This window comes from Rhinopithecus roxellana, chromosome 7 (genome assembly GCF_007565055.1).
Source record: "Rhinopithecus roxellana isolate Shanxi Qingling chromosome 7, ASM756505v1, whole genome shotgun sequence".
Classification (NCBI taxonomy): domain Eukaryota; kingdom Metazoa; phylum Chordata; class Mammalia; order Primates; family Cercopithecidae; genus Rhinopithecus; species Rhinopithecus roxellana.
The window spans coordinates 8,421,244-8,438,409 of record NC_044555.1 but is presented as its reverse complement, the minus strand read 5'-3'; the positions used below and the strand labels follow the sequence as shown (position 1 = coordinate 8,438,409).

Here is a 17,166-nt window from a genome sequence, read left to right as displayed (position 1 = left end):
GATCTCTCTGACTGCATAGATTGTGCTCTTGCCATTAGGCTATTCTGCCTCATAATGTGGAATACCACATAGGCTGATGATGGCCTGTGGAATAGCACACAGCCTAAAGTTATATAGTATATACTCAATTACTTTGCTGTGGGTTTCCCACTGATACAATTAATTAATATTGATTTGTTTTAAAAAGGAAGAAGTTAGCAAAATTATCCACTTTGAGGAGAAAAATGGTTGCTTTTAAGCTACCTTGTTTATATCTCCCATCCTACTCTGTGCTTATGTCTATAAGGGCAATGGCCATATTAATTAAATTAAAAAAGAAACTAAAGGCACAGAAGATCTGAGGCATAAATAGTGAACTGATTTTAAGAATATAAACAAGTCGATTTTGTTTTTATTTCATTAAGGAAGTCATTTAATGACCATTGGTGACAGGGGTGGGCTAAAAACCATACAGCCCCAAAAGGAGGCGGAAATTCAGAAGGAAGATGTAAAGGATGGCTTGGACAGCTCAACTTTCTCTTGAATTTTATACCAATTGATTATAATAGCCATGTTAATTAGTCAGCCAATTAGCCAAATTGACAATTGTCCTGTTGAAATTTTTAGAATGAAACCACCCTGAAGGAATAGCCTGCAAAATAGCTAAATTCCTTAGAGAGCTTCTTCACATTTCTAGTTTGGAATATTGGCTTTAAGAATTTATTAGCTCTGTGGCATTGGGAAAGAAGTAACTTCCACCTCTCTAAGCCTTGGTTTTCTCTCTCTCTCTCTCTCTCCTCTCTCTTTTTTTTTAATGAGACTAATGATATCTGCCTATTTCTAAGGGATGTTTTTGAGATTTAAAGAAGATGTGGTCAACACAGTGTGCTCTTTATAGCCTCATTTAAATGTTATCTATTATTGTCAAATGGTAAGGCTTCTTCCATTCGGGTGTCCTTTCCTAATCTTGATATTTTCCTTTGGTTTTCTTTTGCAGCAATCAATGGCTTTGTTTTTGGGAATTTACCAGAGCTGAACATGTGTGCCCAGAGACGTGTGGCCTGGCACTTGTTTGGCATGGGCAATGAAGTTGATGTCCACACAGCATTTTTCCATGGACAGATGCTGACTACCCGTGGACACCACACTGATGTGGCTCAGATCTTTCCAGCCACCTTTGTGACTGCCGAGATGGTGCCCTGGGAACCTGGTACCTGGTTAGTTAGCTGTCAAGTGAACAGTCACTTTCGAGGTGAGATCCAAGATTTCTGACCCTTGGATTGTAAGACAGAGGTATGATAATGTCAAAGGAGGCTGGGCTTCTGGCCTGAAGCCATAGATAAGTCTTCCAGTTGAGGCATCTTGGGATAAAGGATAGCACACTAGATTAGAAGTCAGGGGACCCAGGTTTTTTCCTGAATCTGCTGCGAAACTTGCTGGATAACTTTGGGCACATCTCTCTGTGTTTAATCTTCCCCACCTTGAACATAAGATAGGTTGGGGATGAATAGGTAGACTTTTAATCAGCTTTTTGTTATTTGCTTAGAATTCTAAACAATTAATACCTGGAGACATTTTCAACATATTGAACAGGGAGTGACGGAGAGATTAGTTAAAAGAGACTAACATTTCTGTAGGAGATCATGGTGTATTGTGGGTACATAGTTACACTGTGGTTGGAACTCAATAGCAATAGGAGTGGAAGGTTTCATTTTCAAAGGGAGAAACATGAAAGTAATGTCATTGCAGAGCAATGTATTGAGGAGCATCAGATGCATCAGAGGGGAGGAAAAGCATATGAGGCAATGGAAAGAATAGTAGATAAGTGATTAGGTTTGAATTGTAGTCTTAGGGTTGTGAAAAACTATTTTTTTTTTTTTTTGATAATATATTTTTCTCACTGGGTGTGATTATAGATACACAAAATTATCTGGGGAGTTTTTCATATTTTTCATTGGCTGAAATAACATACATCACCATAATTATCTGATTTTAAAGGTTAAATCTAAATTAACATGGAATCATCTCTGCACTTTCTTTTTTTTTTTTCCATTTAAGTAAATTAAGTTTTTTATTTTTATTTTTATTTATTTATTTATTTAATTATTTATTTTATTATACTTTAAGTTCTAGGGTACATGTGCATAACGTGCAGGTTTGTTACATATGTATACATGTGCCATGTTGGTGTGCTGCACCCATCAACTCGTCAGCACCCATCACTTCATTATTTATATCATGTATAACTCCCAATGCAATCCCTCTCCCCTCCCCCCTCCCCATGATAGGCCCCAGTGTGTGATGTTCCCCTTCCCGAGTCCAAGTGATCTCATTGTTCAATTCCCACCTATGAGTGAGAACATGCAGTGTTTGGTTTTCAGTTCTTGTGACAGTTTGCTAAGAATGATGGTTTCCAGCTGCATCCATGTCCCTACAAAGGACGCAAACTCATCCTTTTTTATGGCTGCATACTATTCCATGGTGTATATGTGCCACATTTTCTTAATCCAGTCTGTCACAGATGGACATTTGGGTTGATTCCAAGTCTTTGCTATTGTGAATGGTGCCGCAATAAACATACGTGTGCATGTGTCTTTGTAGTAGACTAATTTATAATCCTTTGGGTATAAACCCAGTTGTGGGATGGCTGGGTCATATGGTACATCTACTTCTAGATCCTTGAGGAATTGCCGTACTGTTTTCCATAATGGTTGAACTAGTTTACAATCCCACCAACAGTGTAAAAGTGTTCCTATTTCTCCACATCCTCTCCAACACCTATTGTTTCCTGACTTTTTAATGATTGCCATTCTAACTGGTGTGAGATGGTATCTCATTGTGGTTTTGATTTGCATTTCTCTGATGGCGAGTGATGATGAGCATTTTTTCATGTGTCTGTTGGCTGTATGAATGTCTTCTTTTGAGAAATGTCTGTTCATATCCTTTGCCCACTTTTTGATGGGGTTGTTTGTTTTATTCTTGTAAATTTGTTTGAGTTCTTTGTAGATTCTGGATATTAGCCCTTTGTCAGATGAGTAGACTGCAAAAATTTTCTCCCATTCTGTAGGTTGCCTGTTCACTCTGATGGTAGTTTCTTTTCCTGTGCAGAAGCTCTTTACTTTAATTAGATCCCATTTGTCAATTTTGGCTTTTGCTGCCGTTGCTTTTGGTGTTTTAGACATGAAGTCTTGCCTATGCCTATTTCCTGAATGGTACTACCTAGACTTTCTTCTAGGGTTTTTATGTTATTAGGTCTAACATTTAAGTGTCTAATCCATCTTGAATTAATCTTTGTATAAGGACTAAGGAAAGGATCCAGTTTCAGCTTTCTACTTATGGCTAGCCAATTTTCCCAGCACCATTTATTAAATAGGGAATCCTTTCCCCACTTCTTGTTTCTCTCAGGTTTGTCAAAGATCAGATGGCTGTAGATGTGTGGTATTATTTCTGAGGACTCTGTTCTGTTCCATTGGTCTATATCTCTGTTTTGGTACCAGTACCATGCTGTTTTGGTTACTGTAGCCTTTTAGTATAGTTTGAAGTCAGGTAGCGTGACGCCTCCAGCTTTGTCCTTTTGACTTAGGATTGTCTTGGCAATGCGGGCTCTTTTTTGGTTCCATATGAACTTTAAAGCAGTCTTTTCCAATTCTGTGAAGAAACTCAATGGTAGCTTGATGGGGATGGCATTGAATCTATAAATAACCATGGGCAGTATGGCCATTTTCACAGTATTGATTCTTCCTATCCATGAGCATGGTATGTTCTTCCATTTGTTTGTGTCCTCTTTGATTTCACTGAGCAGTGGTTTGTAGTTCTCCTTGAAGAGGTCCTTTACATCCCTTGTAAGCTGGATTCCTAGGTATTTTATTCTCTTTGAAGTAATTGTGAATGGAAGTTCATTCATGATTTGGCTCTCTCTTTGTCTGTTACTGGTGTATAAGAATGCTTGTGATTTTTGCACATTAATTTTGTATCCTGAGACTTTGCTGAAGTTGCTTATCAGCTTAAGGAGATTTTGGGCTGAGACAATGGGGTTTTCTAAATATACAATCATGTCATCTGCAAACAGGGACAATTTGACTTCTTCTTTTCCTAACTGGATACCCTTGATTTCTTTCTCTTGCCTGATTGCCCTAGCCAGAACTTCCAAGACTATGTTGAATAGGAGTGGTGAGAGAGGGCATCCCTGTCTTGTGCCAGTTTTCAAAGGGAATTTTTCCACTTTTTGCCCATTCAGTATGATATTAGCTGTGGGTTTGTCATAAATAGCTCTTATTATTTCGAGGTATGTTCCATCAATACCGAATTTATTGAGCGTTTTTAGCATGAAGGGCTGTTGAATTTTGTCAAAAGCTTTTCTGCATCTATTGAGACAATCATGTGGTTCTTGTCTTTGGTTCTGTTTATATGCTGGATTACGTTTATTGATTTGCGATTGTTGAACCAGCCTTGCATCCCAGGGTTGAGGCCCACTTGATCACGGTGGATAAGCTTTTTGATGTGCTGCTGAATCCGGTTTGCCAGTATTTTATTGAGGATTTTTGCATCGATGTTCATCAGGGATATTGGTCTAAAATTCTCTTTTTTTTTTCTTGTGTCTCTGCCAGGCTTTGGTATCAGGATGATGTTGGCCTCATAAAATGAGTTAGGGAGGATTCCCTCTTTTTCTATTGATTGGAATAGTTTCAGAAGGAATGGTACCAGCTCCTCCTTGTACCTCTGGTAGAATTCAGCTGTGAATCCATCTGGTCCTGGACTTTTTTTGGTGGGTAGGCTATTAATTGTTGCCTCAATTTCAGAGCCTGCTATTGGTCTATTCAGGGATTCAACTTCTTCCTGGTTCAGCCTTGGGAGAGTGTAAGTGTCCAGGAAATTATCCATTTCTTCTAGATTTTCTAGTTGATTTGCGTATAGGCGTTTATAGTATTCTCTGATGGTTGTTTGTATTTCTGTGGGGTCGGTGGTGATATCCCCTTTATCATTTTTTATTGCGTCTATTTGATTCCTCTCTCTTCTCTTCTTTATTAGTCTTGCTAGCGGTCTGTCAATTTTGTTGATCTTTTCAAAAAACTAACTCCTGGATTCATTGATTTTTTGGAGGGATTTTTGTGTCTCTATCTCCTTCAGTTCGGCTCTGATCTTAGTTATTTCTTGCCTTCTGCTAGCTTTTGAATGTGTTTGCTCTTGCCTCTCTAGTTCTTTTAATTGTGATGTTAGAGTGTCCATTTTAGATCTTTCCTGCTTTCTCTTGTGGGCATTTAGTGCTATAAATTTCCCTCTACACACTGCTTTAAATGTGTCCCAGAGATTCTGGTATGTTGTATCTTTGTTCTCATTGGTTTCAAAGAACATCTTTATTTCTGCTTTCATTTCGTTATGTACCCAGTACTCATTCAGGAGCAGGTTGTTCAGTTTCCATGTAGTTGAGTGGTTTTGATTGAGTTTCTTAGTCCTGAGTTCTAGTTTGATTGCACTGTGGTCTGAGAGACAGTTTGTTATAATTTCTGTTCTTTTACATTTGCTGAGAAGTGCTTTACTTCCAATTATGTGGTCAATTTTGGAATAAGTGCGATGTGGTGGTGAGAAGAGTGTATATTCTGTTGATTTGGGGTGGAGAGTTCTATAGATGTCTATTAGGTCTGCTTGGTGCAGAGATGACTTCAATTCCTGGATATCCTTGTTAACTTTCTGTCTCATTGATCTATCTAATGTTGACAGTGGAGTGTTGAAGTCTCCCATTATTATTGTATGGGAGTCTAAGTCTCTTTGTAAGTCTCTAAGGACTTGCTTTATGAATCTGGGTGCTCCTGTATTGGGTGCATATATATTTAGGATAGTTACCTCTTCTTGTTGAATTGATCCCGTTACCATTATATAATGGCCTTCTTTGTCTCTTTTGATCTTTGATGGTTTAAAATCTGTTTTATCAGAGACTAGGATTGCAACCCCTGCTTTTTTTTGTTCTCCATTTGCTAGGTAGATCTTCCTCTATTCCTTTATTTAGAGCCTATGTATGTCTCTGCATGTGAGATGGGTCTCCTGAATACAGCAGACTGATGGGTCTTGACTCTTTATCCAGTTTGCCAGTCTGTGTCTTTTAATTGGACCATTTAGTCCATTAACATTTAAGGTTAATATTGTTATGTGTGACCTTGATCCTGCCATTAAGATATTAACTGGTTATTTTGCTCGTTAGTTGATGCAGTTTCTTCCTAGCCTCGATGGTCTTTACATTTTGGCTTGTTTTTGTAATGGCTGGTACCAGTTGTTCCTTTCCATGTTTAGTGCTTCCTTCAGGGTCTCTTGTAAGGCTGGCCTGGTGGTGACAAAATCTGTAAGCATTTGTTTATTTGTAAAGGATTTTATTTCTCCTTTACTTATGAAACTTAGTTTGGCTGGATATGAAATTATGGGTTTAAAATTCTTTTCTTTAAGAACGTTGAATATTGGCCCCCACTCTCTTCTGGCTTGTAGAGTTTCTGCCGAGAGATCTGCTGTTATTCTGATGGGCTTCCCTTTGTGGGTAACCCGACCTTTCTCTCTGGCTGCCCTTAAGATTTTTTTCCTTCATTTCAACTTTGGTGAATCTGGCAATTATGTCTTGGAGTTGCTCTTCTGGAGGAGTATCTTTGTGGCGTTCTCTGTATTTCCTGAATTTGAATGTTGGCCTGCCCTACTAGGTTGGGGAAGTTGTCCTGGATGATATCCTGAAGAGTGTTTTCCAACTTGGATCCATTTTCCCCCTCACTTTCAGGCACCCCAATCAGATGTAGATTTGGTCTTTTTATATAATCCCATACTTCTTGCATGCTTTGTTCATTTCTTTTTCTTCTTTTTTCTTTTGGTTTCTCTTCTCGCTTCATTTCATTCATTTGATCCTCTATCGCTGATACTTTCTTCCAGTTGATCGAGTCGGTTACTGAAGCTTGTGCATTTGTCACGTATTTCTCGTGTCATGGTTTTCATCTCTGTCATTTCATTTATGACCTTCTCTGCATTAATTATTCTAGCTGTCAATTCTTCCACTCTTTTTTCAAGATTTTTAGTTTCTTTGCGCTGGGTACGTAACTCCTCCTTTAGCTCTGAGAAGTTTGATGGACTGAAGCCTTCTTCTCTCATCTCGTCAAAGTCATTCTCTGACCAGCTTTGATCCGTTGCTGGCGATGTGCTGCGCTCCTTTGCAGGGGGAGATGCGCTCTTATTTTTTGAATTTCCAGCTTTTCTTCCCTGCTTTTTCCCCATCTTTGTGGTTTTATCTGTCTCTGGTCTTTGATGATGGTGATGTACTGATGGGGTTTTGGTATAGGTGTCCTTCCTGTTTGATAGTTTTCCTTCTGACAGTCAGGACCCTCAGCTGTAGGTCTGTTGGTGATTGCTTGAGGTCCACTCCAGACGCTGTTTGCCTGGGTATCAGCAGCAGAGGTTTCGGAAGATAGAATATTGCTGAACTGCGAGTGTACTGTCTGATTCTTACTTTGGAAGCTTCCTCTCAGGGGTGTACTCCACCCTGTGAGGTGTAGGGTGTCAGACTGCCCCTGGTGGGGGATGTCTCCCGGTTAGGCTACTAAGGGGTCAGGGACCTGCTTGAGGAGGCAGTCTCTCCCTTCTCAGATCTCAACCTCCGTGTTGGGAGATCCACTGCTCTCTTCAAAGCTGTCAGACAGAGTCGTTTGCATCTGCAGAGGTTCTGCTGCTTTTTTGTTGTTGTTTTTCATCTGTGCCCTGTCCCCAGAGGTGGAGTCTACAGAGACAGGCAGGTTTCCTTGAGCTGCTGTGAGCTCCACCCAGTTTGAGCTTCCCAGTGGCTTTGTTTACCCACTTAAGCCTCAGCAATGGCGGGCGCCCCTCCCCCAGCCTCGCTGCTGCTGTTTCCGTTAGATCGCAGACTGTTGTGTTAGCAATGAGGGAGGCTCCGTGGGTGTGGGACCCTCCTGGCCAGGTGTGGGATATATTCTCCTGGTGTGCCTGTTTGCTTAAAGTGCAGTATTTCGGTGGGAGTTACCCGATTTTCCAGGTGTTGTGTGTCTCAGTTCCCCTAGCTAGGAAAAGGGATTCCCTTCCCCCTTGCACTTCCCAGGTGAGGCGATGCCTCGCCCTTCTTCTGCTCTCGCTGGTCGGGCTGCAGCAGCTGATCAGCACCTATTGTCCGGCACTCCCTAGTGAGATGACCCTAGTACCTCAGTTGAAAATGCAGAAATCACCGGTCTTCTGTGTGGCTCGCGCTTGGAGTTGGAGACTGGAGCTGTTCCTATTCGGCCATCTTGCTTCGCCCCCCGGAAAAACTTTATATGACTTTAAACAGTTGCCTTTCCGTATCTAGGTCACATTTGCTACATCCGTAAAATGGGAAAGTTTGTCTAAATAATCTCTTAAATCCTCTTCAGCTTTCATTTTCTAGAATTATTTGATTCATGGTAACTTAGAATGGGTGTCACAAAAATGACATGCGAGTTCTTGAAGTGGATTTAAGTAGGTTAGGAGTCATAGACTAATAGGATAATAAATCTTAGGTGTTAGATTTGACACAATAGGGGCCAGTTACATGTGCTGCATTATCCAGGGTATGTCTTAGCCCCAAAGCTTCCTAGGTAAGAGACTATAAATATGAATTGGGGTTAGAGATGCAGCATGATAGTGGAATAAGCATGGACCTTAGAGACAGACATGCCTGCATTCAAATCCTGGTTCTATCACTTGTTTAGCCACCTTTGATAAATCATGTCACTTCTCTGAGCCTCTTAATAGCAGTAGTGATATATAAAATTGTAAAGAAGTTTTAGAGTAAAAATGTAATTTTGAGTCTTAGAGAATGGGGGATGATGTAACCAAGATAGTAGATATAAGAAAATAAAATGAACACTTAAGATCTGTAGTTGAAAGATGGGAATTTAAGTCTCAACTCCACCTCTCACTAGCTGTGCAACCTTGGCAAGTTATTTAACCTCTCTGACATTTAGTTTTCTTCATCTGCAAAAGGGGACATTAAAAGTATATTTCATACAATGGTTGTAAAGATTGATAGGGGTAACATATGTACTCCCTAGGACTGAAATTTTAAAAAATGTGTAAAACACCTGACACAGAACCTACCTAACATAATACATGTTGAAGAAAAAGAATATTTTTTCCACTCCCTTCATCATACCTCAGGTTTCTAATTTACAGATTTCAAATCTCCCTGGGATGTTGTGGGACTCTAATAAAATAATATACTAAGTGACCTCTATAAGTTGCTAAGCCAATATAAGATAGTACTCTCCATTGCCATTATGACCCAATGTAGTATATTCCACATTTGAAAACACTACTTAGAATCTACATTTTCGTTACAGTCCCAAGTCTGAAGCTTTATCTCCACTGATAGAAGATGTTCTATTATTTTGGGAGCTTCCCAATTTATAAATAATTAACCCCTATTTTAAATTTGATGCTCCTACCGGCCACATGAGGTAGAATTTCCTATTCTCTCCTTTGGCAAAAGAGGGAAGCTCAGATTGAGGAACTGACTTGCCTAAGGTCCTATAGATAGTGCTTAAAGCTTGGGCTTGAACTCGTTTCCTTACTTCCGTCTCTGTGATGTTGCTACAATGTGAGTATTTATTCAGAGGCAGGGATGAGGATCTAGTAAATGCATCAGTGGTAGTATAAGCAAGTGGAGGTACTTGAATTCTAACCTGGACTCTCTCTCTCAGTCAGGCACTTTAAGAGTGAGAGAAAGTGGCGCTTTTTGGAGCAGGAGTAGAGATTAGTGGAGGGTGGGAGGAGGAAACACTAAGAGAAGGAGGAAGGTGAGTCCTCTGGGTTAAAATCCTATTGGATAGAATGGGGTCACCCATAATGTTCTTCCTTCAGATGGCATGCAGGCACTCTACAAGGTCAAGTCTTGCTCCATGGCCCCTCCTCTGGACCTGCTCACAGGCAAAGTTCGACAGTACTTCATTGAGGCCCATGAGATTCAATGGAACTATGGCCCGATGGGGCATGATGGGAGTACTGGGAAGAATTTGAGAGAGCCAGGCAGGTAAGAGGCAGTGGGATCCCTCTCTTTACTTCTGGGTCCAGCTCCAAACACTATCTTTCTTCTAGAAATCTCTCACTTTACTCAGGGATCCAAATCATTGTCTGACTGGAATTACATGGACCAACTGTTAGCCAAGTTCTTGTGGCCCTTGGAGAGCTTGCTCTTGGGGAGATACAGGTAGCAAAGGTTTTTGTGGGATTATTCCGTATCCCCATAATGGGTCCAAGCAGAGTTTGAAGTTGGTCCTACTATAATTCCTGGCCATTTTCATAAAGGAAAGCCCAGGTAGGACCAGTTCTTGTATCAGCTGAAATAGCTGTTTTTCCAGGTTTCTTCACTTTACCCATTATTTACCTCCTTGCTCCTTCATTTCTTTTCTATAGTCTGAATGAGGCGTTTGAGCAGGGGTATAAAAAGTACTCTGAGAAATGTAGGAAGAGAGGCAACCTGCTTTTTGGCTATCGCATGCCCATTCTTTTCAAAGAATTTCTCCAAGTTCTCCTCTAATTCATGATCCAGATGTGGGCAAGAAAGAGTAGGAGGTTAGTGCCCTACTCAGTTGCTGGGTCTTAAGTCATACCACTCACTGGGCAATCGATGATGACAGGTCTTCCACAGAGGAGGCGCTTGATAGACAACTAAGAGAGGGGTAGGGAGAAGGTCCTTCATGGTTATACTTCTAGCAGGAAATAATAGAGTAAATCTGGAGAAAACTTAGGAAAGTTGGTGTTTGAGTCTCAGCATGGATTCCAGGATTTAGAACTGGGCTTATTAACATAGTGGGCTTTCATTTTGGAGTGAAAGGATTATTAATACCTAAGGATGATTAAGGACAGATGTAGACTATAAATCTCTGGAGAGCAGAACTGGTCCCAGTGCCTGAAAATTATAAGCAAGAATATTCCAAGAATAAAACAGAATTCCAATAATTTAAAATACCCAAGAGTAAGGGAGATTGTCTCCTCTGGATATGAGTTTCCTATTTTTGGAAAGGCTCAAGCAGAAGCTGTATATAACTTTCTAGTGGTGTCGCCAAAGAAAATATCTTCACTGGTGGGAGTTAACTTAGATGAGCTCTGAGGTCCCTCCTAAACATAAAGATTCATAACTTGATGAGACTAAGGGTGAGATGGGACTCTATTTGATACCAAATGAAATAATATCATATTTTCCTTTTTATACATCAGTATCTCAGATAAGTTTTTCCAGAAGAGCTCCAGTCGAATTGGGGGCACTTACTGGAAAGTGCGATATGAAGCCTTTCAAGATGAGACATTCCAAGAGAAGATGCAGTTGGAGGAAGACAGGCATCTTGGAATCCTGGGTGAGGAATTTTTTAGTTCTGAAATTCATTTACTAGAGCCAGAGAATTGAATTGAGGAAGACTTTGAAACTGAGGCCTGGACATCACTTAGGAGCACGGTGTAGACTAATATCTCCCAAAGTGAGTCTTATGAGACGATTGTTTTGTGAAAAAGGGTTATGAGTCTGAATGTGTTTGTAAAACCACTAAATTAAGCAGTTAAATAGTGCTTTTTATGCTACAGGATTTCTAAGAGCCTTAGGTTTATTTTTGTTTATCATGAATCTCCACTTCTTTTCAGTGAATGTCTTCCAATACCACTGATGTACAGTAAACACTTTTAGAATTCCTTCTCTAGAAATATTCCTAAAGGGCTACATGAGGAATTAAGACTGTATAGGTTCTCAGCAATCTGGGGACAGTAGCAGATTGGCATGACATACAGACATACTTGAAATAGGAGGAATGCGAAATAGGCTTAGTGTCTGAACTTGAAGAAGGTATCTAGAAGGACTAAACTACGGTTAGATGTGGGTTAGTAACATGATGAAACCAGAAAATAAAATAGGCCAGATGGAAAAATCTTGGGAAATTAATATAATGGACCATACTTGGGATAGGTGTGTGCCAGTTGATTCTAGATCTGATAATGGACAATAGATCTTACATCAGCTGGATAGGCAGATATAATGAGGAGACATCCACCATAGGAAAGTGAGATGGTGGTGAGCGTGAAGGAATTATCATTGGCTGGACTTCAGTATGGGTGCCCAGTCTTTGAGAAGAAGTGAAACATTAGATGTGGAAATGGAATAGGAAACCAAGGTAGAAACTCTGACCAAGGGTTAGAGTCAGAATAGGTGCTCAGTTTTGGTACTTTTGGTCTGCTTCAAAGGTGACCTAAGCTAGATTATATCTGGCGGGTAGTGAAGTTCAGAAGAGTCCAGGAGTTTTAGATTACCTAGCCCAGTGCCTGAATAGAAGGTGTAATAATTCTCTTTGCTCAGAATTGGTTTCAGATTGAGGCAAGCACAGATCTTAGATAGGTCCACCAAGAGATGTAGCTATGGGATCTGGGACAATAAAGTAAGTGAAAATGAGATTGGGGCTGACAGTGGGATGAGAGAAATTCCTGGCCTCTGGTCCTGACTGAATGGCTATTCAACCATTTAAATTTGCGTAGGTACATTCCACCTCTCTCAGCTGAAATGTTCTCATCTGTAAATTGGAGTTAATAATTCCTGCCCTATCTGCCTTAAAATGATGTTTGAGAATCAAAATAAGATAATGGGTTTTCTGGTGTTTTCTGTAACTGTAAATTGCAATACACTTGAAAGGGATTATTCTTATTATTACAAAGAAAAGAGTTTTTTATTTTCTTCTTCACTTTCACTTTCCTTTTCTTTCCCTCCTTCTTCCATTTCCTTCCTCCCTGTTTATCCCTTTCGTCATTCTCATTGTCTCTCCTTCCCATTTTCCAGGGCCAGTGATCCGGGCTGAGGTGGGTGACACCATTCAGGTGGTCTTCTACAATCGTGCCTCCCAGCCATTCAGCATTCAGCCCCATGGGGTCTTTTATGAGAAAGATTATGAAGGCACTGTGTACAATGATGGTGAGTCAACAGGGTTGCTAGTAAATGTGGGCTCTAGGTGGTACCAGATGTCTCTAGAAAACAAATAAATGGGAGATGGGGAGGAGAAAGTAGGCAGAAATACTTGCCTTATGTGGATGTTGTTGAATGAATGAAAAATATAATAGTAAAACAGAGCTAGGCTTCAATAATAAGATAAAATTTCTTTTAAATATATTTAAATATATCCTAATTCTAAACATAAGTGTATTATAGAACTCTAAAAAGCAGACAATTACAAAGTAAATAAACATCATTTATAGACAGTTATATAAATTTTGATATACCCTTAAATATTTTTATGTGCTTATACAAGTCTGTATATAGAGATATGTGATCATATGGTTTATACACTTTTGCATCCTACTATCCTCACTTACCGTTGTATTGTGTTTGTTTTTCCATGCCATTATAATGCTGCAAACATTTTGATGACTATATAACATTTTATCTCAAGGATTTGTCATAATTTATTTATTTTTTCCTCTGTTGCTTGGACATGTAGGTTTTATCAGTATTTTTGAATATTGTAAGTCAGGTTGCAATGAATGAATGCATATATCTTAGCTTGCATTTTGGATTACTGTATCAGGAGAGAATCTTAGAAGTGAGAGTATTGTGTAATTAATTTTTAACTTTATCTGAGAATATTAATGCATGCTAATTCTAGCTAAAATATAAAAGAAAAACTGAAAGTATAAAGAGCAAAATTGCAGACAAATTTAGAATGAACATTCTATAAGGCAACTGGTGTAGTCTCTTCAAGAAGTCAATACCATCAATAGGGGGATTAGAGACATAACAAATGGAATGTGCAAATTTTGATTGATTCTGCTTGTAAAAATAGCTTCAGGAGACATTTTGGAGATGATTGCAAAATTCTTTTTTTTTTTTTTTTTTTTTTTTTATTATACTTTAAGTTCTAGGGTACATGTGCATAACGTGCAGGTTTGTTACCTATGTATACTTATGCCATGTTGGTGTGCTGCACCCATCAACTCGTCAGCACCCATCAATTCATCATTTATATCATGTATAACTCCCTAATGCAATCCCTCCCTCCTCCCCCCTCCCCCCTCCCCATGATAGGCCCCAGTGCGTGATGTTCCCCTTCCCGAGTCCAAGTGATCTCATTGTTCAGTTCCCACCTATGAGTGAGAACATGCGGTGTTTGGTTTTCTGTTCTTGTGATAGTTTGCTAAGAATGATGGTTTCCAGCTGCATCCATGTCCCTACAAAGGACGCAAACTCATCCTTTTTTATGGCTGCATACTATTCCATGGTGTATATGTGCCACATTTTCTTAATCCAGTCTGTCACAGATGGACATTTGGGTTGATTCCAAGTCTTTGCTATTGTGAATAGTGCCGCAATAAACATACGTGTACATGTGTCTTTGTAGTACAATAATTTATAATCCTTTGGGTATATACCCAGTAGTGGGATGGCTGGGTCATATGGTACATCTAGTTCTAGATCCTTGAGGAATTGCCATACTGTTTTCCATAATGGTTGAACTAGTTTACAATCCCACCAACAGTGTAAAAGTGTTCCTATTTCTCCACATCCTCTCCAACACCTGTTGTTTCCTGACTTCTTAATGATTGCCATTCTAACTGGTGTGAGATGGTATCTCATTGTGGTTTTGATTTGCATTTCTCTGATGGCGAGTGACGATGAGCATTTTTTCATGTGTCTGTTGGCTGTATGAATATCTTCTTTTGAGAAATGTCTGTTCATATCCTTTCCCCACTTTTTGATGGGGTTGTTTGTTTTTTTCTCGTATATTTGTTTGAGTTCTTTGTAGATTCTGGATATTAGCCCTTTGTCAGATGAGTAGGTTGCAAAAATTTTCTCCCATTCTGTAGGTTGCCTGTGCTGGGAAAATTGGCTAGCCATAAGTAGAAAGCTGAAACTGGATCCTTTCCTTACCCCTTATACGAAGATTAATTCAAGATGGATTAGAGACTTAAATGTTAGACCTAATACCATAAAAACCCTAGAAGAAAATCTAGGTAGTACCATTCAGGACATAGGCATGGGCAAGGACTTCATGTCTAAAACACCAAAAGCAACGGCAGCAAAAGCAAAAATTGACAAATGGGATCTAATTAAACTAAAGAGCTTTTGCACAGCAAAAGAAACTACCATCAGAGTGAACAGGCAAAATTCTTGATATAGATTGGATATTAGATGTTATTAGGGAATTTTCTTAGGTGGAATAATGGCATTATAGTGACATAGGAGATGCTTGCTAATATCATGATGTTTGCATTCTACTTCCAAATGATTCAACAAAAGCAAACCAACAAAAACTGTGTATGTGTGTGTAGATGTACATACACATAGATTAGATAAATATGGCAAAATGTTAGCAATAGATTCTAGGTGATAGGGTGATCATTGCACTGTTTTTTAAAGTTTTCTGTGTATTCGAAAATTTGAAGAGTAAGAAATAATGAATGAATAAGAAAAGATAGGTTAAAACCATCCTAAATTATAGCCTCTTGTTATAAGCTATACTACAAATATCCTTCCACATGTTTCTTTGAACATTTTTATAAACCTTTCTTCAGAATATATTTTTAAGATGGGGAATTGCTATATCAGGGGATACGTACATTAAAATTTTTGGTACCTACACCCAAATTGCTCTCTGGAAAGATTTGCAGCCCTACCAGTTTAGAGTTCCATTAGCAGTACCTGAGGAGGGCTCCTTTTCTTACAACCTCATCAGCAATGGTGAAATCTTTTCAATATTGTCGCAATGGCAGTCTTGTAGGCAAGTGACAACATCAACAAAACTCGCTGTTGATTTGATTTATGTTTGTTTGATTATTTTATGTTGAACATTCAGTATTTATTGCATATATTATTCTACTTGTGGATATGAACCTTTTAAATAAATAGCTTTGTCTACACTTTTGTCTACACTTTTTTTTTCAAATTTTGTCTACATTTTTTTTAAAAGTGTTATTCCCTTTTACATTTACACTCTTTATAGGTGAGTGAGTAGGGCAGTTGCCATCTAAACCACTTCTTACCATCATGCATTATTACAATTTGTAAAATCTTTGCTAAATTAATTTGTAAAAAAGTTATCTAGCTATTTTCAATTGTACTTCTTTGATTACTGATGGCGTGAAAATTTGAAAAAAAGTCTGTGCATTGCTTGACCATGTCTTGTGTCCATTTTAGAAATTACAGCCTTAGTGTTTTATATATATATGTATATATATATACATACATACATACATAACATATACATACACACGTACATAATACATATTAAAGTAAAAAAGCATTAAATGATCACAGCTGTTCAAAGATGACATGGGCTATTATGGCAGGTAGTGAGTCCCTCATCACTGGAGAGTTTTAAGCAGAAGTAGGGATGTAAGAGCAGATTAATGTACGTTTTCAAGTGAGAGATGTTCCAAATAAGACTTAAAGTCCCTTTTAGTCCCAAGGTCCTATGACTTTGGAAAACTGAAACATAGGGAAGATTAAATTGCTGCATTTCATATAGCAAATAGTGGCAGAACGAGAAAATAAACTCATCTCTTGACTCCTTGACCAGAGTTCTCCTCAATATTCAATATTCCATGTTGCTGCTACTGCTGCTCCAAAATGCCTTTGTACTTCACAATTTTTATTTCACTGTTTGGAGCTGATGATTCTCATTCTAGTCAATCTAAGTCATTAGTCCCATATTTTCCCTACAGGCTCATCTCACCCTGGCTTGGTTGCCAAGCCCTTTGAGAAAGTAACGTACCGCTGGACAGTCCCCCCCCATGCCGGTCCCACTGCTCAGGATCCTGCTTGTCTCACCTGGATGTACTTCTCTGCTGCAGATCCCATAAGAGACACAAATTCTGGCCTGGTGGGCCCGCTGCTTGTGTGCAGGGCTGGTGCCTTGGGTGCAGATGGCAAGCAGGTATTGTCGGGGTTATCTGGTTAGGAAGCCTGCTGGGAGAAGGATGAAGCTGGGTTGCTGGATAGGAGTTAAGCATGGAACTGGGTTCTAAAGTTTATGGAATAGAGGAAAAATAATCGAGCTGGTCCATCAGAGATTAATAGTTGGTGACCTCATGGTATCTTGCATGTTATTTTTTGTACTGACAAATATATATCTTCTTTAGCCTTGCAGATAATTCATGATATCCTTTCATCATCTCTTTCTTTCCTCCCTCCTTCCTTCCCTCCTTCCCTCCCTTCTTCTCCCTCCCCTT

The 17,166-nt window shown here is 39.2% G+C and overlaps 1 protein-coding gene across 3 annotated transcripts in view; it reads left to right on the top strand.

Annotated features, from left to right (window-relative positions):
* Nucleotides 1-17,166, top strand: part of HEPH (hephaestin) — a 129,452-nt gene that overhangs the window by 18,923 nt on the left and 93,363 nt on the right. For all 3 annotated transcript variants that reach the window (XM_030934569.1, XM_030934571.1, XM_030934570.1), the window contains exons 6-10: nt 977-1,231; nt 9,832-10,000; nt 11,188-11,324; nt 12,785-12,916; nt 16,660-16,871. In XM_030934569.1, the coding sequence (XP_030790429.1) occupies nt 977-1,231; nt 9,832-10,000; nt 11,188-11,324; nt 12,785-12,916; nt 16,660-16,871 (905 nt within the window). The remainder of the gene's footprint in view (nt 1-976; nt 1,232-9,831; nt 10,001-11,187; nt 11,325-12,784; nt 12,917-16,659; nt 16,872-17,166) is intronic.